The 26923-nt window shown below is 44.7% G+C and overlaps 1 protein-coding gene across 2 annotated transcripts in view; it reads left to right on the plus strand.

Moving 5' to 3' along the window:
- Positions 1-26923, plus strand: part of LOC138535011 (dimethylaniline monooxygenase [N-oxide-forming] 2-like) — an 812736-nt gene that overhangs the window by 343196 nt on the left and 442617 nt on the right. For both annotated transcript variants that reach the window (XM_069641263.1, XM_069641262.1), the window contains one exon: positions 21000-21142. In XM_069641263.1, coding sequence (XP_069497364.1) covers positions 21000-21142 — 143 coding nt within the window. The remainder of the gene's footprint in view (positions 1-20999; positions 21143-26923) is intronic.

Here is a 26923-nt window from a genome sequence, read left to right on the forward strand (position 1 = left end):
GGGAAGTCACATCCCGGCGACAGGGGCACACACGCACCACCTGCTCTAAAGTACACAACCCCTAAACTTCCCTTGGCATAGCTGTCGAGGAAGGTTTCTGTGCCTGCAGGCCTGTGGATGTCCTTGGCGGTGTCTTCTGTACTTCGCCCTCTGTGCACCTGTCCTATGCATGACAGTGAAGCCTCCTCTGTTGCCGGCAAGCCTACTGAATCTATGGCCTCCAACGCGGTAGCACCGAAAGTCGCGGTGTCCCAGAGAGACTAGGTAGCATCGGTGGACGTGCCGAGATGGGTCCACTCATCAAAAACACCCCCAAAGGTGCGAGAGAAGCTTTCCAAAGCTAATTTGCATGTTCTGGACTCCAAGAAGGCCTCCTCTTTGCCTGAGGACTATTCGCCGGCCTCTACTCCTCTTTCTGAAGCCCTGCACCAGGACACAGCTCCTGCTGCATGGCCTTCCCCCCACCCCCCTGATCCCTCAGACTCCTCTGAATGGACCAGGGACACGTTTAAGGCTTGTATGAATACAATGGCAGAGTTCATTAATTTCTCAGGACAATTTGATGATATTTTAAAGAGACATAGGGATGTTTACCCCTGTCCCTCTTAAGTCACAGAGGCTCCACTTCCCAGGTGGTCAATTCTCATCCCTGGTGGAATCCTATCAGGACCCCCAGGTGGGTCTTTTTCTGGATGAACCAGGTGCCCCTGCTCAAGACATTTTCTATGTCCAAGACTCTGGCCAGGACGGCCTAGGCCCTACTTATCAGGACCCCGACTGGAACCCTGTAGATGACCAGGGCACGTGGCCTACCACCCCCCACATGACACAGACCCAGTGAACATTTTCCTGGATGCTCCTCCTACTCCGCATACCAGGGACTCACCGATTATTGGCCAGATGATGTTCAATACCCTTCTAAAAAGGGCTGCTGATCACTTTCAGATTACCCCACACAAAGCCGTCCCTGATTCAGACTTTGTCGAACGTATCCTTAAGATAAAGACCCCCGTCAGCCAAGCTATCCCTTTGTTCAACTCAGTCAAGAAGCGTCTGGCCCCCTCATTGCTCACACCATCGCTCACATGTGCGGTTAATCCCTGTATGGAGAAAATGTTCTGCCCGGCTCCTTCTGACCCACTGTACATCAGGGGCCATGCCGTCCCGGGCTCCCTGGTCATCACCACTACACGTAAGAGGGCAGAGGTACCTCTGTCCTGTCCTCATCGGAATCCCCTTCCGACAAGGACTGCAAGGCATGCAAGAAATGATGTGCCCTGGGCAAGCATATTACCACCTCTGCCGCCTATTCCACCAGGATAGCCAACAATACCACGCTCCTGGTGAGCTACAGTGATGTTCAGTGGGGTCCCATCCAGGAGGGCCTCCAAGATGTCCCAGAACACACTCGGACCCACCATTTAGCAGTGGTTGCGGAGGGACAGCAAGTCACCCCGAATATTCTTAAAAATACCTTGCACTCTGCATAAACTCTGCCAAAACTGCGGGGAGTGTCCTGCCCAGTGGTTCCTTCTCAAATGCCACACCTTGCTCAAAAATTAAGGTTTTAAACCGGAGACCCAGGCCTCCCTGATCAATAAGCCAGTGGAAGAAGCCAACCTTTTCGGGAAAGCAATTGATGAGGCTCTGGAGACCACCAAGAAGCAGCACGAGAACTTAAAATTGCTCAGTTGATCTTAGCTAAGCCCTTCGTCCATCGAGGCAATTATAACACCCGCCGGCCCTTTTGGGGGCATATGGTTTGGGGGACTCCAACTGAACCTCAGGATAGGGATCCCCCAGTGGGTTCTCGTCTCCTCAACAAATAGGGTTTCATCAGGAAAAGGCAGAGGCAGAAACTCTGCTTCCAGAGGCTCGCCGGCCTCCGCCTCCAAGTGACTCGGCAGTACAGGTCCCCTCCCACACTTCCCTGGTCGTGGGATGTCTAACAACATTTATCCACACGTGGGAGGGGATCGCATAAGATCAGTGGGTACTCAAGGCCATCGCCCACGGGTACTGCATCAAATTCCTCCAGCCACCCCGCTGACATCCACCTAGGAGCAGACAACTGGCATCAGACCATCTGCACATCCTGTTGAACAAGGTCCAGGTCCTGCTGGAAAAGGGTACCATCGAAGTTGTCCCTCATTTCCAGGTAAACAAGGGTATTTATTTAATATACTTCCTTGTACCTTGTCCAATCTCAAAAGTTCAGGATGACAACTGTTCAGGAAGTAATCCCATTACTGCGGCAGGGGGATTACCTGGCCACATTGGCCATGAAAGATGCATACTTTCACATTTCAATGTTGCCAGTGCACAGGCACTATCAGTTCTCCCCTTCGGTATTGCCTCAGTCCCGAGTGTGTTTTCAAAGGTACTAGCACTAGCGGCGACTCAACTGCACAGGCAGTCCATTCCTGTGTATCCTTACCACGATAACTGGCTCATAACTGGAGGCACATACAGAAGATACACACCTATTAGACTCAGGACTTGTCTTCAATTCCCTAAAGGTCCACCTGGCCATTCTCTCTGCGTATACCACATCCCAGGGCAAGGATTCATGGTGGAACATTTCTGTCATTAAGGTGGTAAAAAGAACTCACCCCTATATCCAACCCAACTCCCAGATGGGACTCGAATGTTGTCCTCACATAGTTAAAGGGACCTCCTTTCAAACCAATGCACAGGGCTAGCCTTAAGGCCCTCACCTATAAGACTGCCTTCCTAGTCGCCATCACCTCTTGGGAGGATAGCTCAGGGGCAACCTGCTCGCCTTGGAAGCAAGACAACACAGAGAACCACAGGTTCGATCCCCGGGTCCGTGCTTAGAAGCCTTTGTGTATTAAGCGTGTTATAAATAACCTATCATATCATATCATATCATATCACCTTGATAAGGAGAGTTAGTAAACTGCAGGCTGTGAGAAACCAAAGGGTGTCATACCCGCCAGTCCTCAGGGACTTGTCATCAAGGTGGCTAGGACACGGCCATCGCTTTTGGATCTAATACCTGGGGGTGGACCAGTGCAAGAGGATAACCTAAGTGAGGGGTCTTCGGGAGTGGGGGTTGAGGCCGCCAATGGGATGACACAGTATTCCCCCCTAATTTGCTTATCTAACCCATCCTATTTTTTAGGATTTCCCACGCTCCCAACTCCCCCTTCCTTTTCTACACAAACACTGGGCCGAGGAAGAGGGTGACTGAGAGTAACAACACTAACTTTCACACATTGTACTGGACATATCCCGCTAATTGGGTCAGGCAAAGTCAGGCACTTGACTCTAAGTGCATAAAACTAATTCTAATTAGCTCTCCTCACACGAATAAAAGGCAGAACCTAGAGACACACTCTGAGCAAGGCCGAACACAAGTATGAGCAGAACTTCCAGGGCAAATGCAAAGCTGGAGCAAGGCGATGGACTAAGGGACAAGAGCAGCGGGTTTATAACCCCAAGAATTCCCTACTGGAGGGTCGTTGCCTCTGACAGGCCATGGAAGACACGTGGAGAAGTCCAGATCCCACATCAGAAAGCTGCATCGTGTTTCAAAGAAACCAATGACCCTCCCAGGTGAACAGCAGAGTTGCAGAGGCGTGGTCAAGCCTGTGGTACTAACCTTGACGCGTGAATTGGAAATTGTAAAACCAAGAAAGAGACACACACAGTTGGTGAGTTGGCAAGTAGCCTGAGAGACCGGTGTGTGTTAAAGTTTGAAGTAGCAACATTATATCTCAAGTGAAGGCTGCACGCGTGTGGATGAGATGCGTAGAAAGGCAGACCTGTGAATGAACTTTGAAGTAAGGACAACTGTGAAATCAGCGATATTAAATAACGGAGTGGTCCGGCGAATGGAAGTAGTCCACTCGAAAGTCTCTGTAAAAGGTTCATTGTTTGAAGTGATAAAGCAAATGAACGCAAAAAAGAAGTAAGCAAAATTAACTCCTAGAGAAGGGGACAGTGAAAGTTAAACTGTGAACCTTGAGTCGAAGTAGTCCTGTGGTGCTCTGTAAAGAAAGCCACGCACATTCGAAAGTCTTTGACAACCCGAAAGTGGTTCGAGCCCGACAGAGTGAGACCCGAAGTGTAATAAGCTTGGGGAAGGGTGCCCCCTTGCAAGTTTTGTTGAACTTTGTTGTGAGAGGTCTGAGCCTGACTTAGGGGGACCTATGTGAACTTTGTTGTGAGAAGAGACTTGAACGTGGAAGGCTAGACGGGCCTCGACCCATGTTTTGGAACTGTTTGTGTTTAGAGCCGAGCCAGAGTGTGTCATCCTGCCTACAGGGACAGCCTTACTCCGAGGGGTCTAATGTGAGGAGGAGAGCTGGTTCAACCACATTTATGTTTTTAACACTGATCTTTCCTTTGCATACATTTCTCCTTTATTCACTTTTTGTACAAGACATAAGACAGGCATTAGGTTTTGTTAGCATAGGCCATTTTGATTTGACAGACTCCACTAGGATTGTTTTGTTTGATGATCGAGACTACTCCTATCTTAATTAAAGGGCAAAATAGGAGTTTTTCCAGCCCCAACAGCTTCAATAAAGGTTTTAAAATTGTACCTGTCAGTGTAATACTTGTGATACTATTCCTCCCCTACAAAGCCCTCTCAGTTCGGGACCCATTTGTAACTATTCACAAAGACACTTGGGCCTCATTATAAGTTTGGCGCTCCGGTAACAATGGTACCGGTAAGCTTGCCGGTACCGATATTACCGGACCGGCAAACTACGAGTCTGCGAGCGGGTGCCCTTCTGCCTGCCAGGTCTGACCTGGCAGGCGGAAAGGTACCCGCTCGCAGACCTTGACGGATGCACCGGCACCATTCATGAATGGTGCTGGTGCAATTGTCCTCCCCATTCCCATTGAGTCCAATAGGACTCAAATGGGAATGGGGAGTCATATTTTCCAGCGATGGTCGATTACCGGGTCCGCCGGGGCTGTAATGCACCGGTAATTGCCCATTCCCGGGAAAATTCATGACTTCGGCGGCAGCCATGCCGGTATTTTCCGCCATACTCGTAATGACCCCCAAGGTGGTTTTGCGCACACACCCACGCTTTGCGCCCCAATTCATCTTGAAGTTCCATGTGAATCAATCAATCAAACTTTTCACTTTCTTTCAAAATCCCACTACTTTGGCAGAAAGAAGCCTCCACACGCTAGATGTCAGGAGAGCAGTGATATACTACCTTGAAAAAGCTAAGCCACTGAGAAAGACTAGCCAATTCTTTGTCTCTGTGGCAGCTGGCAGAGAAGGGGACCCTGTCTCTAAATCACCTATTTCCAAAAGGACTGTAAATTGCAGCACACTGGTACTCTCTTGCCAAGAGTGACCTACCCTTTTCGCTTAGTGCTCACTCTACTCGAGGCACAGGGGCCAGCATAGCATTTATTGCAAATGTTCCTCTAGATTCCATTTGCAAAGCAGCAACCTGGAGTTCTGTTCATACATTCACCCAACACTACTGCTTAGACAGACACTCTAAGTCTGATTCTCAGGTGGGACAAGCCGTGCTAAGACATATTTTTGCTACTGTCACTTCAAACATCCCACCACCTTCTCTTGGTACTTCTGGCTAGTCTATGCACAGCGTGTGATTCTTAGCAGATTCACGAACATCAAAATAGATACATTGCTCACCGTAATCGTATTTCTGATGCTTTTATCTGCTTAGATTCACATGCGCCCACCTTTCCTCCCCTCTTGGAGTAGAAGGAACATAGACATCTTGCACCTTCTTTCTTCTGTACTCACTCACGCTTCTGTAAGGCTCCCTCACGGCAGAACAAAAACTGGAGGGACGTTGACAAGTGAAGGATTTTGGGTACACTACATGTCACCTTAGTGATAGTGTTACAGTCATGCCCATGTCCATGCTCCTTTTCGATCTGCAAAAAAAAAATGCAATGCTACGCGGTTACCACTAGTTGTCAGACTATATGCACAGCATGTGAATCTAAGCAGATACAATCATCAGAAATACGATTACAGTGTGTAATGTATGTCTTACCATATTACTTTAGAAGAAGGTAACCTACAAAAAAAATGATAACAGTAATATCTGAAGAATGAGTATGTGCACAAACTAGACAAGAATAAATACACTTGCGAAAATCTGCAGGGATTGTTGGCCACCAAAAACCTCATTGAACTAACTTTATTCAACTTTGATTTCCAAGTGTGCTGAAGTGTCATGACTCAATCAATTCTTCAATCTGCAAATTCAATATATATTATGCCAAATTAAGTGTGTCTGGTGACAATAATGCATCCTTCTTGATTAATTACACAGCAGAAGGTGCAGATAACACAACTCCCGAATGCCAACATAAAACCTTTATAACTCTGATAATAGAAAAGTGTGCTAAACCATCACTCAGACATGCCTCCTCCTAATTAAATTACTGGTAAGCAGTTAAGCACTGCACCTTGGGCATCACACCTCAAATACCTCTCACAATCCCCACTCTCACAAACACCCCAAACACTCATGCATCTCCAAATCACATAACAATATTGACATCCTATTCACTTCCACTTGCAAACCTCCAGCCAAACAGTCATGAAACGTCTTGCTCATCAATGCATAATCTCCATTACTCCATGTCTCAGGCACCGTCAACCTCATTACCTCAAACACCCTCAAACCACTCTTTATCACAGAGCCATTGTAAACGGATATATCTGTATGCATCCTCTGCATCTTCATGTAGCCATGATACAGCATTCAGAGCATCAGTTGAAAAGGGAATCTTTAAGGCCTTGTGAAAGTTCACCTTCAGGAACCCTCTGTACCTCAACTCCTGGAAGCTCCTCAGTCACCAATCCCCCTCTCAACAAGCCCAGACATCACACTTTGATTTATTCCATTGACCATTGAGACGAGATAGGCATTACTCATGGAATTTACGTACCTCATCACAACATCAACTGCCAAACGTTCAAAAATATCCTTTTCTAAATCTTAAGCCTGACTTCAAGCCACAAGAATACCAGAAAAGTATTATTTCATATACTAAAATCAATGATCATACAATAACTCTTCAATGACCCTCTCCCACCTGTATTGGGGCTACACAATGCTGCAGATGTCTCAGCCTACAACTTGACCGCTCTAAAATCCACCCAGCACGCGGCAGCTGATGATGAATTACATGAATTAAAAATGATTGAATACATTTGACCACGTAATGCCCCGGCTGAAGGTGCTGGCTTGGCACTCCTCCAGGCAAGTATCATCTTTGAGAGAGCTTCATTACAGGAAAGGCCGTGACAACTGATGCACCCGCCAACATGGCTGAACAACTCAAAATAATTGCGGTTATCACAACAAGAAGCCACAACATTGTCAAGATGGAAAACAATAATTTATAGAATGGTATTCTCATGCTAAGAATCAGTGCCCAGGAACAACATTTAAATTCACATCTGAGTCACTCCTTCCCTCAGATAGACCAGAAAGAAACCAAAGACTATTAAAAACATCCCATTAGCCACTGAGCACTCTCAGACCCTTTCCCCTCATCTTTGCCTGCTATACACAATAAATGTCTGCTTCCTAGCTGTGTTTATGCTATAAAACCTTTCTAGCCATGGGCGTGATTATAGGGAGTGCAGGGGGTTTTATCCCCCCAACTTCTGTGCCATGCCTTTTTGCCCCCCCCCCCCAACTTTTGGAGGGAGGGCAGGTGGGCTGCAATCATCAATTATGTAATTGGACAGCGCGAGCCCTGCTGGGGTGCCCAGCAAGGCTTGCGCTGTCTCATTACATAATGCAGAGATGCCAGGCAGCCGCGCTGCAACACATTCAGGGCTGGGATGCCCTGCATGGCTCAGTCCATCACCCTGGCTGGCCTGACTCAAAGTCAGCCGCCAGAGTGCTGATCAGGGTGTTGCAGGGCCTGGCGCCTGTGCTGGCACTCGAGCAGCAGCATTTCCAGGGGACACGGCACGGAGAATCGCTTTCCGGCTTTCTGTTCGTGTGACAGACAGGAACTAGGAAGCTCATTCAGCTTGCTGGTTTCTGTCTAAAGGTGCGTGAGTGCGAAGATATGTGGAGCAACTCTATAGTCATTAGACTTTTCCATTATAATACCATGAAACATTAACATAAGCTTTGAAGTGAATCAGAATCACTCGCAGAGCTGCAGATAAGGCACAATGGGCCTCATTATGAGTCACCCGGTATGGAAATAACAGTAGCGCTAAATACGCCGCCAACGTTGTTTCCAAACCGGGTGATCTCTAATCCTGCAGGCGGAGGTGTCATTCTCGCTAGGCCTGACCTGGCGGGGTTAACACCACCTGCCTGCAGGCGGACGTGGAAACACCGGCACCATCACGAGATGGTGCCGGTGTTTCCACTTCCCCATTGCCATTGAGTCACATCGCACTCAATGGGAATGGGGATTAACCAAATTCCGCCTCCGGAATTCCCGGGTCACCGGGGTCGTAATGCCCCGGTAATTCCGTGAATCACAGAGGTGGAATTGTAATTCGAGTCCGGCGATAACCTGCCGGAATTCCAGGCACGGTTACCGCCGGATTCGTAATGAGGCCCAATGTGATTAAATGATTTGCTCAGGATCACACACTTGGTTAAATGGTGAAACTGGGATGTGGACAATTTAAGTGACTGCACACATCTTTCCAGGTTTATTTGATATAGATATTTGTTAAGGTCTTTGCTTTACATTTCATGCGCTTAAATAATTATTTATAGCAAAGCATTGGAATCTAACCACATTACATAATAAACTAGCCTTTCATAGTAAACTAACCATACACTATATACATTGTCATAGAAATATGTTGAACAATGGGAGTATGGCTTTAATTTTATTCTCCCCATTCTGCATGCAAAGACACAATAGCATCACATAGATTAATGTGAGCCTGACAAATCCCCCTTGGGTTTTAAAGCCATAGTTCTTCTTCCATAGAGCATGCAGCGTTATGCACCCTTCTCATTTCTGATCACTCCCTCCCATTCACATTTCTAAAGGTACAAAAGTCCCTGCTAATAGTAAATCACCCTCCCTCCGATCAGTGCCTACTCACTCACATTGTACTGTTCTGTTGATTCAGAGCAACTTGAGGACCCTCTGCTGCCCGGAGCTCCTTGGGACATTGTCCTGGCAGTGGGAAACCTCTACCATTTGGAACAAGCAGGAATTGCTCAGCACACATTGTCTGCCAGCGGGACACCTTTGCCGTTGGGCGCCCTCTTTGATGTGCCGAATGAGAGAGTTATCCCAATGAAAAAATTTCCGGTCTGGCTCTTAAATGAACGACAGGGGGCAACCCGCCCCCCTGTGCCTCTCCCACTTGGTACTCCACTGCTTGGAGCCATTTGAACACAGGAATACATACCTTAATTTTAATCAGTCAAAATCTTGTAGAAAAAATCTATCAGCAGGCACATATAAGGTGCTGTGCAAAACCCTAGTTTGGAGATATATGGCATTTAAAAATTGATACCAAGTATACTTGGTCACCCAATGCACTGCGTTAGCCAATGGCTTCTGCCTTTGAATGAAAGGAAAAATCAAGGGAATTGCTGACATTCCAGTTCAGCTAGGTCAAGTCAACTTAGCCCAAAATGTCAGGGATCAGGGGGTGATAAAGTCTGGTCTGCTCAATGGGCACTGCGCCACTGTTTCCATGTGTTATTGTATATGTACATATAAAAGGTGTGTGCACACAGTGTATGTCAATGGAGGTGCTGGGTGCATTTGTGTGTGGTTGAGAGTGTGTGCAAACATATGTTTGTTGATGTTTGTGTCTGAATGAATGATAAATAATGCATTGTTTGTATGTTCTATTGGAATTAAGTTTGTCAATGTTATGTTGTGTCACTGGGTGCATGGCAGGCCGACTGAAGATGTGTAGGGCCCAATTGAATTTTAAAGATAGACCACCAGTCATATGTAAGTTATAAGAGAGCGTCAGCAATGGACTCTTATGGTGTAGTAGTCTAGTGTTACAGAATAAAGCACATGTGAAATACGGGCCACCCCCGTCTCCTGTTTTTCAATGTTCAGACCACAGCAGTTAACCTATAGATGACCTATGTCATCATATAGCTAAATGACTCACATGACTCTTGTGATTGTTCATTGGAAACTTTTGATTAATTTATTTCACAAAAATAGTTTCCTCATTACAAAAATATAATACTTAAAAACATGATTCACAACATATCACAAATACAGAAAACATGTTATCGAGGGTTGGTATACAAACAAACACAGACTGGATTTCTCACTGTGTCGTCTGATAGTGAGTTCTGCAAAAATGTACAAAAATGTACAAAAGAGTTTTTTCTAAAGAATGTATAACTTCAGTTAGTGAACACCTTTTAAAGATCAATTGAAGAACTCTGAGAACCATAGGGTATTACCATAGTGTAAGATCTCATTATCACACAGTGTTTGACATCAATATTTGCTTTTCATTTGGGACACAGCTCACCAATTTTTGCACAACACACGTGCATATGTACTACTCTTATACCCCTGTATCTTCATTGTTATTCTATGTCTCTTTGAAGTACTGAGTGTCTGTTACTTCTGTACATTTCCCAATTCAAGTAGGATTTTTTTTTTAAATGATGTAGTCTATTGTTATCCATCAGGGATTTAGGTTGTTTGACCGAGGTACAAAATCACAGCGAAATTGACCGTAGTCATTTTCGCTGCGAAAACGTTTTTACCTCGGTACAAAAAACCAAACCCATGTACCCCCAAACCACCAGTACACCCATAAAACCTGACCCTACTTACCTGTTCTCCATCCGCCTCCGCTCCTGTACTCTGCAACGTCAGATCCATCCATCTCACCCTGGTCGGATCTGATGCTGAAGGGTCACTTTTTCTTCTTTTTTTTTGTTGGGTCTCCTGCCACCAATGCTGAGGAAGCGAGGGACACCCCCGCAACCGCCGAAGTAAAAAATACTGAACATGGGGACACACCGTAACCCCACCTCTTCATGCTCGGTATCTTCGGCTTCCAACTAATGGTGGTGACCAAATTCAGTCAAATCTACCATTCAACCAAACTTTATCAAACAATTTGTCCGAAACTATCACTAAGAGCCACCACCTGCCCTCTCTCTACCACACCCCTGTGCCCCCCAACATTTTCAGCAAAGTTACTCCACTGTTTCTAGCCCCTACACACATACACGTACATATCTACTTTCCACAGTAGCTGATCTACCGCAAGTAGTGTGAGTCGGAAGGGGATAAAGAGCCAACTCTACATTAGGGGTGGGCAAAAATACTGCTGGCAAAGCAAAATGGATGCAATGCGGCCCTAATTCTTGGTCGACAGCTTCTTTTTCCCAATTTCCTATTCTAGACTGAAATTGTATTTCTTTCCCAAATTTCGTATTTTTTGCACCAAATATTGGTCAATTAGGCTGCTGAAATGTTTCGCAGCACCTGATTTGGCCAACATTTTGCAAACAATCGTATAATTCAGGCAGAAATTACAAATTTGAGTGAAAAAGGTCCCATTTTGCATCTCTGGAGAAATTGACAATGCACGCTAATTCATCTGTCTAGTGAATTTTGCCCGTTTTACCCACCCCTTCTCCAAATATGTCCTAGCCAAAGCTCTGGGAAAATATTTTTAGAGCATACGTCACAAGAAATTACAAAACCATACTGAAAAAAGATATAACTTAAATTGCTTGACAATTCTTCTGACACTGCCCTTGATGTCACAAATCAAATCAAGATTAATATAATCTGTCTGGGTTGTTCAAAGATTACATGGCCCAAACCATAAATACCTTCACTGAGAACAAGGAGCCTTCATCTCCAACTGTCTATGATCGATCCCCATCTCTCTACTCTTTGTTGTCCTTTCAAGATTTGTTAAATTCTATAATGATGCCTACCACACTCTCCTTTCTTCTTATTCTCTCCACTCTCACTGCTCTTCTGTGGCCACTGCCTCGTACTCTCCTCTCTATTTCCTGTTTGATTACCCACCTCACCCCTCACAGCCACCGCTAGTCTACTTACAGCATCCACACCTGACTGAGTTATAGGCTGGCTGATGTGATTGTACTTCCCTATCTCAGGTTTGTGAATTATTGACTGCCCTCAGCGTGGCACTGCAATCTTGGAGTGTAGGAATTGGGAATTTAAATTCCAATTTGCCACCTTAGCTTTTGAACATTGTTTCATGTATCAGTGAAGCAAACATTCAAGAGGGGCATTTCAAGTGTTTCAGTTTTATGTGGAAGCTTAACATCACTTTCAGTTGATGGATTTTGTTGATGGACTAGACCTTTAAATTGAGTTGGGTGTCATTGGCATACTAGTGGATCTTGATGAGAAGGTTAGGACAACCCAGTTAAGATTCTGCAGCTTACAGGCAATGTTGGGATTGGTGGGTGTCCATCTGGATGAGCTGGTGTCTGTCTGTAAAATGAGACACAAACCATCATAGAAATGTGTCATTAAAGCACATACAGACAGTAAATATAGCAAAGAAGGAATCTATGTGATCACTGAGCCGCCCGTAACTGCGTCAACCAAAATGTCAACGGCAATTATGGCGCAGTGTAATGATCAGGTAGATCACTGTGCCCGCATCCCCCGGCCTGTATTTCCCTTCCCAACTACCCCAACCCACCTTTACGGCGGCACACTTCTGTGTGTGCCGCCTACATCCTGCTATCCCTGCGGCGTCAGTGGCTCCCACTAACGTGGGTTAGAGCTGGTGCCACAGGGTGCTTTTCTTTTTTTTTTCTTTTTTTCCTTTCTTGTCCCCCGCTTACCAAAATGGTTAGTGGGGGCACACCTGCAAATCCCGACTCCCGTTATGGCACTCAAGTAGAGCGGGGGACACCCACGCAACCCCCGCTCTGCTTGGGCAACATTTCATTACGATTCCGCAAAGAAGCTTGCTGTGGTATATTGCAGGCAGCCAAGAGGAAGGTCAAGCAGAACCAGCAGACAATGGGCGCTATCTTTATCCTTGATGATGAGAGCATCATCATTGACCTGGATTGTGGTACTCTTCATGATGTATCTTGGCTGACATTTGGGCTCATAGCTCAGAATTAATTTGCTAAGGCATCCAGCGAAGCATGTAATGACAACAGTGATTGGCCAGGAATTCACTTTCAGGGCCCTAATGGGTATCAGGAAAAATGTATTGCAAACATGTCTTTTTTTAAATGCTCCCAATGCACCTGGTTGTGAGACGAAGGGAAATTTTATTAGATTAACAACCTCCAGAATCAAATTGTCTTCATCGATTCCCAAATGGATTGTGTGGTTGTCAGTAATCTTTTTCAAGTGTCTTGCGTTCACAGATCGGGAAGTAGAAAAGAATTTGGAGTGGTCAATGTAAAATGCAAGTTGTTGAAGGCTTTTTCAGGTGTGCTGCTGCAAACATTTGGGCTTGCTGTTTCTTGGGTTAAATGGTGCTGCGTCTCTGCATGATTCCTTCCATGTATATGCTATTTACAGTCCTACTAAAATTGACTACTTTTTGTATCAAGGTTATGGCTTGAACTGGCACCCATCATACGTCCATGGATTCTTTTCTTGTTGGGGACTTTAACATGATTTGGAACTATTTAGATTCTCCTTATGATTAGTCTCCACAGAATTAGTTTGAACCCCAAGAATTGCACAAGCTCAGTCATTCTCCCCCTCACAACCAGGGCAACATTGTATATTGGAATATCTGCCGTTTAGGTGTTCGTTCACTTCATCTGTGAAATATGATGATTTGTCTCCTTGTGCAGTTATCTTTTTCAACACTCCATCAGTATTCACCATTATCAAAAGACAGCAGGGGGACACGGGCGGGGGTCTTGCTGCTTGTTTTGCTGTTTTCTCCAGCCCACTGCTGTGCTTTGAGACTCTGACCCCATGAATACACCAGATATCCCCCCGCTAGGGCAAATCCTGCGGGGGGAAAAGGGCGCAGGTGTTGGCACCTGAAGGAGGAGTTCTCATCCTGCTTGTATTGCGGTTTTGGCCCGCCCGCTGCTGTGCTTTGACACTCTGCCCCATCAAGAAAAGCTTCAAACTCCTAATTCCCCCTCGAGGGTGATGCCCGTGGGGGGATAAGTGCACGGGTGTGGGCGCCTCCAGTGGGAGTCCTCAACCTGTTCGTATTACTGTTTTCCCTGGCCGCTGCTGTGCTTTGAAGCTCCACCCCCATCAAGACACCAGAAAATGTTAAAACTCGTAATCCAGCCGTGAGAGCAAAGCCTGCGAGGGGACAAGGGCACGGATGTTGGAGCCTGCTGGGTGTTTTAGCTCTGCAACTCCCGAGGCTCTACATGTCTGTGGTTTTTAGTTTGCTGTGTGGAGTGGCCTATTCAATGAGAGCAGACACCAGCGCCTGAAAGGGCTGTGGACCGGATGGAAAGACTGGTCCAGGCTGCAGAATATAGTGGCTAAGGACTCAGGCTGGGCGCTGTGCGAACGTAAAGCAGACCAATTATCCTGTGCCAAATTTTAGCTTTTGTTTCTCGCAACAGCTGTGCCCAACGCAAAATTAAACATAATGATATTGTTGAGTCCAACTGATATGTCGTGTGGTATACAGTGATTTCAAAGAATTAACAATAACGAATCACTTTTATAATGAATTAAAAATAACTAAAACATATCGGATTTTTTGTTAGAAGTAAATATAGGGGGTGGTTTATGGGATTAAAAGGGGTGGGCAGGGGTTTGTGGGGGGGTTAGTAAAGCTGAGGAAACAGGGGGGTTAGGAGGTATCCCCCTAAATTGAAAAGCAAAAAAGAATTCAAATTGTTTTTGTAATTTTTTATTTGTTATAAATTGAAGTTAGCCAGCAGCCATGTGTAAATATGACCCAGAGGACTGTGCTCTCAGGAGCTAACGTAATCCCCCTGGGGAATAGATCCTTATGTGATATTAATCCGCTCAGAATTCCAATTTTTACGGTCCACTAATGGTGACATGTGATAATCATAACTTTTTATCAAGCCATTTATTTCCATGCCCTTAGCCATCTATGCGCCACAATGGCGATTAATTTAGATCATTGATTATCCAATGCTGTTGCTGTATATAAAATTGTATATTTGTGAAATGTTATGTTTTCTGTTGTTGATGTGCAAATTATTCTACAAAACATTACCAAAAATCCTACAACGAATTATCTTCAAAGGTACAGTTATCTATGAGCTCCATCACTACTACCAACATGTATTCAATTCACCTTTTGGCCACATTGTACAACACTTAGGCCTTAGTGACTACCAACACATTTTGTTGCTCTATAAAAATGAAACATATTCAGGATTGTTTGGCTACTGCAAGGATGAACATACGTAGAGGAAATATTTATCTTCTGAAACAGCCCCAAAAGGATGTCCATTACCTATCTGAAATAGTTTGTTGTTGCTGTGACAAACCACTTTTCTCTGGATTCTCCGAATTAAGATAGACATGGTTACAACGCCCCCGATTGAAAGAGTAATGACTAGCACCTCTCTGAAATGCTTGGACTCGTTTCACAGAAACTTTCCCTGTATCAGAGAGATCAGATTCCAATTTGATTCTGATAAGTACGTTTTCCATGATGAAGGTGAACTACGTATGGTGCGATTGCAAACAGGTACTGTATTGCCTGTGAAGCTGCAGAAAATGGTGACGGGGCTAAAACCATGTAATTCTCCTGGGGATAATCATCTTGCCATATTTAGTCAAATCCATTTTTTTCTTGGTTTCTAGAGAATTGGGTAACATGGTTGCCATGTATCTTTTGTAAGGCAATTTATGGAAAATTGGTCACTTTGTCCTTAAGCCTACACTTGATTCAGAGTTTCGAAGTAACTTTGGCCTATAACATCTGTTACTTTCCTGGGGTGGAACTTGGGGTGGTTCACCTTTGGATAGCCGATGAACTCTTTGATCAAGGAAAAGGTTCAGGCACACTACCAATCTATTTTTCAGGTCTGTAGCACAGAGATAGTGACCCTGGAGGCCCTGCATGATGTGAACCAGGTGCTGGATGAACGAAAGTTTCTGACTCCTTGTACCACTGTATTTCTAACTGCATTTTGGAACAACTGACCATGGGGCTTTGATTGACCTCTTGCATCATCAACTGTGTTTTTGTTTGTAGCTGATTAGGATGTCAGGGAGTCAGTCACCATTGATTAAACATTGGTTAGTGGGCAAACAAGGTCGCTGTGCAGTGGAGTAACTTTGCTGAAAATGATGGTGGGGACAAGAGTGGGGTAGAAAGAGGGCAGGTGGTGGCTCTTAGGGATAGTTTCGGCCAAATTGTTTGATAAAATTTGGTTGAATGGTAGATTTGACTGAATTTGGTCACCACCATTAGTTTGAAGCCGAAGATACCGAGCTTGAAGAGGTGGAGTTACGGGGGTGTCCCCATGTTCAGTATTTTTTACTTCGGCAGTTGCGGGGGTGTCCCTCGCTTCCTCAGCATTGGTGGCAGGAGACCCAACAAAAAAAAAAGAAGAAAAAGAGACCCTTCAGCATCAGATCCAACCAGGGTTAGATGGATGGATCTGACGTTGCAGGGTACAGGAGAGGCGGCGGATGGAGAAAAGGTAAGTAGGGTTGGGTTTATGGGTGTACTGGTGGTTTAGGGGGAGATGGGTTTGGTTTTTTGTACCGAGGTAAAAACTTATTCGCAGCGAAAATGACTACGGTCATTTTCGCTGTGATTTTGTACCTCGGTCAAACAACCTAAATCCCTGATTGATAACACTAGACTACATCATTTCAAAAAAACATCCTAATTGAATTGGGAAATGTACAGAAGTAACAGACACTCAGTACTTCAAAGAGACATAGAATAACAATGAAGATACAGGGGTATAAGAGTAGTACATATGCATGTGTGTTGTGAAAAAATTGGTGAATTGTGTCCCAAATGAAAAGAAAATATTGATGTCAAAAACTGTGTGATAATGAGATCTTACTCTATGGTAATACCCTATGGTTCTCAGAGTTCTTCAATTGATCTTTAAAAGGTGTTCAACAACTGAAGCTATACATTCTTTAGAAAAAACCCTTTTGTACATTTTTGCAGAACTCACTATCAGACGACACAGTGAGAAATCCAGTCTGTGTTTGTTTGTATACCAACCCTCGATAACATGTTTTCTGAATTTGTGATGTGTTGTGAATCATATTTTTAAGTATTATATTTTTGTAATGAGGAAACTATTTTTGTGAAATAAATTAATCAAAAGTTTCCCATACCCAATCACAAGAGTCATGTGAGTCATTTAGCTATATGATGACAAAGGTCATCTATATGTCACCTGGTGTGGTCTGAACATTGAAAAACAGGAGACGGGGGTGCCCTGTAAGTCACATTTGCTTTATGCTGTAACACTAGACTACTACACCATAAGAGTCCATTGCTGACGCTCTCTTATAACTTACATATGACTGGTGATCTATCTTTAAAATTACATTGGGCCCTGCACATCTTCAGTTGGCCTGCCATGCACCCAGTGACACAACATAACATTGACAAACTTAATTCCAATAGAACATACAAACAATGCATTATTTTTCATTCATTCAGACACAAAGATCAACACAAATATGCTTGCACACACTCTCACTCACACACAAATGCACCCAGCACCTCCATTGACATACACTGTGTGCACCCACCTTTTATATGTACATATACAATAACACATGGAAACAGTGGTGCAATGCCCATTGAGCAGACCAGACCTTATCACCCCCTGATCCCTGACATTTTGGGCTAAGTTGACTTGACCTAGCTGAACTATAAAGCCATGGCTGAAAGGACCAGATCCACTTGAATGTCAGCAATTCCCTTGATTTTACCTTTCATTCAAAGGCAGAAGCCATTGGTTAACGCAGTGCATTGGGTGACCAAGTATACTTGATATCAATTTTTAAATGCCATATAAACTAGGGTTTTGCACAGCACCTTATATGTGTGCCTGCTGATAGATTTTTTCTACAAGATTTTGACTAATTAAAATTATGGTATGTTTTCCTGCGTTCAAATGGCTCCAAGCAGTGGAGTACCAAGCGGGAGAGGCACGGGGGGGGCGAGCTGCCCCCCGTCGTTCATTTAAGAGCCAGACCGGAAATATTTTCATTGGGATAATCTCTGATTCGGCACATCAAAGAGGACGCCCAACGGCAAAGGTGTCCCGCTGGCAGGACAATGTGTGCTGAGCAATTCCTGCTTGTTCCGACTGGTAGAGGTGTCCCACTGCCCGGACAATGTCCCAAGGAGATCGAGGCAGCAGAGGGTCCTCACGTTGCTCTGAATCAACAGAACATTACAATGTGAGCGAGTAGGCACTGATGGGAGGGAGGGGGGCTACTATTAGCTGGGACTTTTGTACCTTTACAAATGTGAATGGAAGGGAGTGATCAGAAATGAGAAGGGTGCATAACGCGGCATGCTTTATGAAGGAATAACTATGGCTTTAAAACCCAAGGGGGATTTGTCAGGCTCACATTAATCTACGTGATGCTATTGTGACTTTGCATGCAGAATGGGGAGAATAAAATTAAAGCCATACTCCCATTGCTCAACATATTTCTATGACAATGTATATAGTGTATGGTTAGTTTACTATGAAAGGCTAGTTTATTATGTAATGTGGTTAGCTTCCAATGCTTTGCTATAAATAAATATTTAAGCACATGAAATGTAAAGCAAAAACCTTAACAAATATCTAAATCAACTAAACCTGGAAAGATGTGTGCGGTCGCTTAAATTGTCCACATCCCAGTTTCACCATTTAACCAAGTGTGTGATCCTGAGCAAATCATTTAATCAGATTGGGCCTCATTACGAGTCCGGCGGTAACCGTGCCTGAAATTCCGGCAGGTTACCGCTGGACTCAAATTACCATTCCTCCTCTGTGATTCCCGGAATTATCGGGGCATTACGACCCCGATGACCCGGGAATTCCAGAGGCGGAATTTGGTTAATCCCCATTCCCATTGAGTTCGATAGGACTCAATGGGAATGGGGAAGTGGAAACACCGGCACCATCCCGTGATGGTGCCGGTGTTTCCACGTCCGCCTGCAGGCAGGTGGTGTTAACCCCGCCAGGTCAGGCCTAGCGAGAATGACACCTCCGCCTGCAGGACTCGAGATCACCCGGTATGGAAACAACGGTGGCGGCGGATTTACCGCTACCGTTATTTCCATACGGGGTGACTCATAATGAGGCCCATTGTGCCTTATCTGCAGCTCTGCAAGTGACTCTGATTCACTTCAAAGCTTATGTTAATGTATCATGGTATTATAATGGAAAAGCCTAATGACTATAGAGTTGCTCTGCATATCTTCGTACTCACGCACCTCCAGACAGAAACCAGCATGCTGAATGAGCTTCCTAGTTCCTGTCTGTCACACGAACAGAAAGCCGGAAAGTGATTCTCTGTGCCGTGTCCCATGGAAGTGCTGCTGCTAGAGTGCCAGCACAGGCGCCAGGCCCTGCAACACCCAGATCAGCACCCTGGCTGCTGACTTTGAGTCAGGCCAGCCAGGGTGACGGACTGAGCCATGCAAGGCATCCCAGCCCTCAATGTGTTGCAGCGCGGCTGCCTGGCATCTATACATTATGTAATGAGACAGCACAAGCCTTGCTGGGCACCCCAGCAGGGCTCGCGCTGTCCAATTACATAATTGATGAATGCAGCCCACCTGTCCTCCCTCCAAACGTTTGGGGGGACAAAAAGGCATGGCACAGAAGTTGGGGCGGGCAAAACCCCCTGTCCCCCCTATAATTACTCCAATGTCCCTGTGCTATTTAATCTTTACTCACAGTCTTTGGAGGATCTGGTGCAAGGTGCAGATTCACATGCACCAGTAGAGAGAGGACACTCACATTAACAAGTGTGTCTTTGTTCGCCAGAACATCCATCCCCTGAGAGAATGAAGCATGAATTGCTTCCTATTTCTTAGTTTAAGAATTCATCTATGAAATGTACATATTATCAAATATTTCAGCCTTCAAAATCTACATTAAATAAAGCAATGCGACTGCTAAGGGGTGCAACTATAATGGCTTCCGAGAGATGATCTCCATCACACCCAGCATAAATAAAATAATTTCCCCCTAGGTGAACTCTAGGGAACTGAGGCTGCAGGAAGGCAATGATTTAATGTGCCTTTTCTCTCACTTCTATGTCTGCATTTATGCCTCTAACACCACAACCTCTACTTCCACATTCTGTCATTCCTGCCAAAGTGTTTCTCTCTCACCTTTACAGCTAACTCTCTCACATCCACCTGTCCAGGTCCTTGTCATCTCGATATCTGTCATTCTCTCATTGGCATCGTTCATTTTTCATATCAACTCCATGTTGCTTATTTTATTTGTTCCCATCAATACCAGTTTGCCTTGAGTCTCATCTTTCCTTTGCTCCCAGTTGATGTCCTTGTTTCCCTATATCCAGAAAATTCCTTTGTCCGCCATCTCTCCTAATCTCTGCCTACTTTCCACCCCTACCTCTCATTTCTGTCACTCTCAATTTCCCTCTGATATCTTGGATTCATTCTCTGAAAAAGAGTATCTTTTAGTAGTGTCAAAATGATAGTTTCAGCAGCCCTTGCAACGCTTCCATTACTTGGCTGGTTCCCCAGCCTCACATGAAATTGGTAGAAAGTCAGTTTTGTTAGTTCAATCTCAGTCCCATTTCTTTCTGGCAAATTCTAGAATGTGAGTAGAATTTATATGAATGGGAATGACGTCTTGGCACCAAACCCTCCCAGCAACTCATCAATGTCTTTGATCAAAATACAGAACAGCAAATGAAATGCTCCTCTCTGAGGAGCCATATACTGTAGCAAAAACAAAGTTTGGGGCATCTAAAGATGGGATGTGTCTAGAAGGGTAAATACTTTGACATTGCAATGCTGCTGGGGACTTATCATTACCATGTTTTCGCTCATCTTTGGTTTTTATATGAAATGCTTATTCTCCCCACAGGTCTGGAAAGGTTTAAAGGCAAATATCTACACAGCCGTGAGTACAAACACCCAGCTGAGTTTGAGGGCAAGAGAGTGCTCGTGGTTGGAGTCGGCAACAGCGGAGTTGATATAGCTGTAGATATCAGTCATGTGGCTTCCCAGGTACAGAAAGCGTTGCATTGTGTCCTCAATTAATGTTTGCTGGTCTAATTCATGGTATTTACTCAATGTATCTACCCATAAATCAGCAGGATTTAAAAATGTTGCTATACATGTGGTTCCATGCTGTACTTGACTGCACCATGATGATCATTTAAGACATTGTTCCTTGTTTGAGAGATGACCATGAAGAATCCACATCCGGATTGTAAGAGGATTCAATTCAACACTACAGCTAAGTCAGCGCCTAGTCTAGAATACTGAATGAAAACCCTTATTGATATATCTTTATGTCCAGTTCATGCGTTCTGGATGACTACCCCTATATAACACCCCTCCCTTGGAATCCCCCTGACCCCACTGAGCCAAGAAGTAGTTCTGTTTTGCAAGTTAAAAGGTTTATTTGAGAATTTAAACAATATAGATATATATCACACTTTATAATAAATTAATAATTGGATATCACACTGAATCTGAGCAGTAATCAATAATGGATAGTCTGGCACTAGCCCACTTGTGAATAGGAACAGAAGAATAAGGTGGTAGAGAATGCTTTATATAAGTTCAGATGGATGTAATGTTGAATGAAAATGCAATACAGAAAATACTCAATATGATTTCAACAAAACAATGTAATTACTTTTCTCTGGCAATCCCCTCCCCCCTTTATGCAATGCAAGGAAATGGAAGGAAAGCACACAGTTCTCAGAAATGCAATCAAATATAATTCAATTCACCCCAGCAAGCTTACTAGCCGGTCAAGTGGCACAGCGAGTAGAGCGCTCGCTTTGACATCAGTGCAGAGCCTGCGAACGCAGGTTCGAATCCCACCGTGGGTAATAATAAGCAGCGCTCAGATACCTAAGGGTTCGTAGCGCTATATAAATGCCAAATTATTATTATTATTATTATTACACTACAGAAGTTGGAAACACAGGCCCAAAATGCTTTTATATGTGCTGGCAATGAAGTGAAAAATACGCTAAAATGCTTTTAATTCCCTCTAGAGGTTCAGGGTGAGTGGTATCAAGTTAATATTGGTCCAGGTTCACTTTAGCAAGGATCTAGGAGTAACTAGCAGGTTAAACAAATTTTTGGCAACTGAAAGCAAGAAAACTGCTGTTTTCACACGTTGAGAAATTTGCAAATCGCGGCAAATTCGCGAGTGCGTTTTTCGCGATTGCGGCAAAACTATAGGGGGTAGGAATGCGATTCTAGGTTCGTAGAAAAGCCATTATTCCCAGCTTTCAGAGGAAAGTTACTGCAAGTCTCTAGGACAAACGGTCACGGAGATATGAGCGATTAAATAAAGGTAGTTTTTCGGATTTGGAATGTTAAAATTCAAAATGACAAATGACAGCTAGCAACTAGAAAATGACAGGTGACAGCTTTGCAAATGACAGGTGACAGTTGGGAGGCAGTTCTACTTAGATTAAAATAGATTGGATTAGATTATTTTAACTAAGAGATTGGTTCTGCACAGTCTGCTAGGTACTCACAATATATTTCTGAAATAAATGGGCCTCGCCACGGATCTGGTCAGGTTTTAGACTGGACTCTGGTCTGGTCTCTGCACTTCACAGTGATCTGGGTCAGCTCTCTCTCTCTCTGGATTCTGGAGATTGATGGATTTGAAGTATGGATCTTTCTGCACAGCTTTCTCTAGAGATTGATGGAGGTAAAGTATGGATTTTCCCGGCAGAGCGTCCCGCAGCAAATGGATTTGAAGGTCCCTATCTGTCCTGTCTGTCTGCTTTTATGTGTTTTGAAAATGGGTGTGTGTGCAGCATCACTAAGCTCTACCCCTCTCCACTTGTCATTGGCCACTTCATCCGCTTCCCCTTGATTGGGGGAATGAAATGAAGTGTCATCATGATGAGGTCTGTTTATGGTACAGAGAACCCACCCCTGTCAACTTTACACACAATCTATATTTGATCCAAAAGACATATTTGCACAGGTACACATTTGTTTAAAATTACATGCACCCATCACATATCACAGGAGGTATACCCTGTCCAAATCTGCTCTTCCTGGGGGCTTGGGTTCAAAAATGGCACATATTTCACTTTTAACTGATTTCGCAATATCGGACATTACCCCAAATTTATACACATGTGCGCAAGGAGTATGGACATTACTTGATGACGTGTCAGATTTTTAACATGCATACATTTTAAGTAATACCCTCTTAACTGCTAGCTTGCCCCCAGATCATGCCACCGGTTCTAAAAACCTCTTAAAATGTGGGAAGAAAAATCACAAGAATTATGGTATCATTTAAATAATTTTCACAAGTCCGCTCTATGAGTTATTCATCTTTTTCTAAAACCATATTCTGGCTACAGGGGTGTGGTTTCCCCCCAGCACTAGGTTGAATTTCTGGTTTTTCCAGTTTTGCCAAGCCAGCTTGCTCTCACAGGCAGTGCTCCTCCCCTTTGCTTCAGGAGGAAGCCACTTTTTACGGCCCCCGTAATAAAACATTTGCCTGAGTCAGGACAGGGCTTTGTTCAATTTCCTGCAGAGCCCAGGTAATTCAATCAAAGAAGTGTCATATCCCTTTTGGTGGGAGCAGCAAAAGGGCAGCTAGGCCTGGGAACACAGCTGTTGTGCAAGTCTCAACTCCTGTCGGGGGTAGCTGGTGGGCAGAATTTAGTTCCTTAAGCCAGGTTTCAGATAAAATGTCACTTTTGTTCCCCAGTTTTCTGCATTCAAATAAAACTAACCATTTTACATATGCAGCTAGAATGCTGATTCTAAGTTTAAAACTATGACATTTAAACAATTTGCAACCTATGTGACACTCAAAAGTAGGTCACTCATTTAATTTAAACATTTCGATTTTGGTGGTTTTAATCCAGTTTCAGTTAGGCTGCTGACATGCATAGCCCAGCCAGTTTTGTGATGAACATTGTTTTAGGCTCATCCTCTTTCCAGATTTTGTATGCCCACAAGACTTTATTCTGCCAGATGTCCGCTGGTGTTCAGTGAGATTTTTGGATGTGTTGCAAATAGGCATTTTGAGCTGGCATTCAGAGAAACAAAAGGTGATTTTAAAGTGCGGTTTTTCCTTTGGCACACATTTCACTCATGGCACCCCGGCCCATCCTGCTTGCATTGGTGGGTGGCAAGTTAGGCAACCATTTTAGTGTGCACAACTTTTAGTGTGCGCGGTTTTCATAGATTCTGGCGCACATGTGGGCTTTTTCGGCCATCTTGGATTTCCAAAGCCCACAGCACCAAATGTTGTAGCATAATAGTCCAAACGTGGGTCAGAACACCCAACAAATCCCCCCGCCCGGCGGCACTTGGATTGAGTCGAGGGGATGTCGGGTGCACAAGGGTTTTGACCCACGCACTGGTATGTCCGCATAATCTTCTTCCAATTCTGCAAATGGCACAGTTCAGCATCTTTTCCTCCATCCGGTACTGATCGATCGGTTCTCCTCGCCGGTCCTGATGGAAATATTGGGTGGTACACCGGGCCCCTTGCGTCTCTGCTCCCGGTCTCCGGATCGTCCTCCTTGTCCCGTCTCCAGGTTTTCTTTCTCCTAGGACGACAAAGGAAGAGCGGCAATACCTATTCATAAACATTTTTCCACCACTGTTGAGATAGTGGGGCAGCATATGCATTTCATCATAACGAAACAATACATTCTTATTTTGAAAAAAAAACAGTATAACTAAGAGACAGTTTCATGCAAATCACAATATTTTAGAGACTAGATGTGGTATGTTTTATGGTTGGAACTGAATTAGTCTGAGACAGTACCCGCTAGGATTCCAGAGGATTCCTCCAGTTGTTGCAGAGTGTGCCTGGGATGGCAACATTTTAACTGGTTTATGTGGACCCACTTGTCTTCCCCCGCTGCCAAAGGACCTTTGGGGATGTGGATTTTGTAGGCCACAGGGGAGATCTTGTCGATGATCTCAAAGGGTCCCTTCCATGTAGGCAAGAATTTCCGCTGTTTTGCCTGGTTTCTTTGGAAGTTGTATAGATAGACCCGGTCCCCCACCTTATATTCCTTCCTGGAAGTTTTCAGGTCATAGTGGGTCTTCATGCTATCAGCTGATCTTTCTAGATTCCGCTGAGCATAAGCAAAAGCATGTTGAAGGTGTTTCCTTAAATTCTCCACATACTCATGAGTTGTGGAGGCATTTATCAGTGTCTGCTCTTGGGTCCTGTAGAGCAGATGCTGAGGAAGCACCATCTTGCGCCCAGTCATCAACTCAAATGGTGACATTTTGGTTGCAGATGAAGGGGTAGATCTGATGGCCATTAGGACCAGAGGTAATCGGATATCCCAACTTGGCCCAGAATCTGCCACAAACTTCTTTAATATGCTCACAATGGTTCGGTTATATCTCTCTACTGCCCCAGAAGAAGCTGGCCTGTAAGCAATATGTAACTTCCTTTTGACCCCCAGTATCTCCCACATCTTTGTCATTACTTCACTGGTGAAGTGGCTACCCCTGTCTGACTCAATCCTTTGAGGTAGACCAAAACGGGAAAAGATGTGGTTAATCATCAGTGCAGCTGCGGTTTCTGCCTTGCAATTTGGGGCTGGGAGACATTCCACCCACTTGGTAAACAAGCATGTCACAGTCAACATGTACTTATTCCCCCTAGCAGAGCCAATCACGGGGCCTACAAAGTCGATTTGTAAATCTGACCATGGCAGGGTCATCCCCCTCTTTTGGAGAGGCGCACGGTGCGTGAGGGATGATGGCTGAAATTGTGCACACACAAGACACCCCTTCAAGTATTGGTCGAGGTCCTGCCCCATGTGTGGCCAGTATGCAACCTCTCTTAAGATTTCCAGTGTTGTGTGAAACCCCCTATGACCGGCGGTGGCTGCATCATGGGCGTGACTTAACATCAGGCTTCGGAATGAGGTAGGAACCACCCACTGATCGTGGCCAGCTTTGGATTTCCTTACCAACAAACCGTCTTGGATCCGGAACATTTTTGGACATTTCATCAACACTCTTAGGTCCTCTTTCCCAGTGTAATCGGTATCCGTCAGGGGAAAGTTCTCAGGGTCCTCAAGGTGCTGGTAAAATTTACCAATTATTGGATCCCCCTTCTGAGCGGTAATCAAATCAGCATCAGGGGTCTCCTTACTCCATTGTGCAATTGAAAGGTCGTTGTGAGCATTTGTCTGGGACCTAGTGATAGCAGTGAACTGGATTTCCCCCAACAGGGACTCAATCTCAATTAGATCCCCTTGGATGGCCCCGGTTTTGGCCAGCTGATCAGCTAAGTCATTTCCAGTTTTATCTGGTCCCTCTACTTTGGAATGACCCTTGATCTTTTTCCAATAGATGGTCATCTCATTCGAGGTGACCAGATCATCAATGTTTTGGATCAACTTCCCATGTTTCAAGGGTTTGTTGTTAACACATAGCATGCCTCTGGTTTTCCAATTAACCAGGTGCTCCACGAACCCGTTCCGTACATAATCCGAATCTGTGATTATGACCAGTTCGTGGAGTTGATGCTGGACAGCAGTGAGGATGGCCTGATGCACAGCCATCAATTCTGCCACCTGACTACTTCGGGGACCAATTTTGTATCCAGCGGAGGGTTCTGGGGACTCATTCACCCATGCATTCCCTACGCCGGCCACCAGTTCTTTCACCCCGTCGTTGTCAACATGGTAAGAGCATCCATCCACATACACAGTGGGCATTCCCTCACACTTGTCCTCTTCAAAGACTTTGTGGGGGGAATTAAGGTATGCCTCCATGTTGCCCTTTATTTTTAGACTTTCGTCCTCGAGA

This window comes from Ambystoma mexicanum, chromosome 1q (genome assembly GCF_040938575.1).
Source record: "Ambystoma mexicanum isolate Mex_15411 chromosome 1q, UKY_AmexF1_1, whole genome shotgun sequence".
NCBI lineage: Eukaryota > Metazoa > Chordata > Amphibia > Caudata > Ambystomatidae > Ambystoma > Ambystoma mexicanum.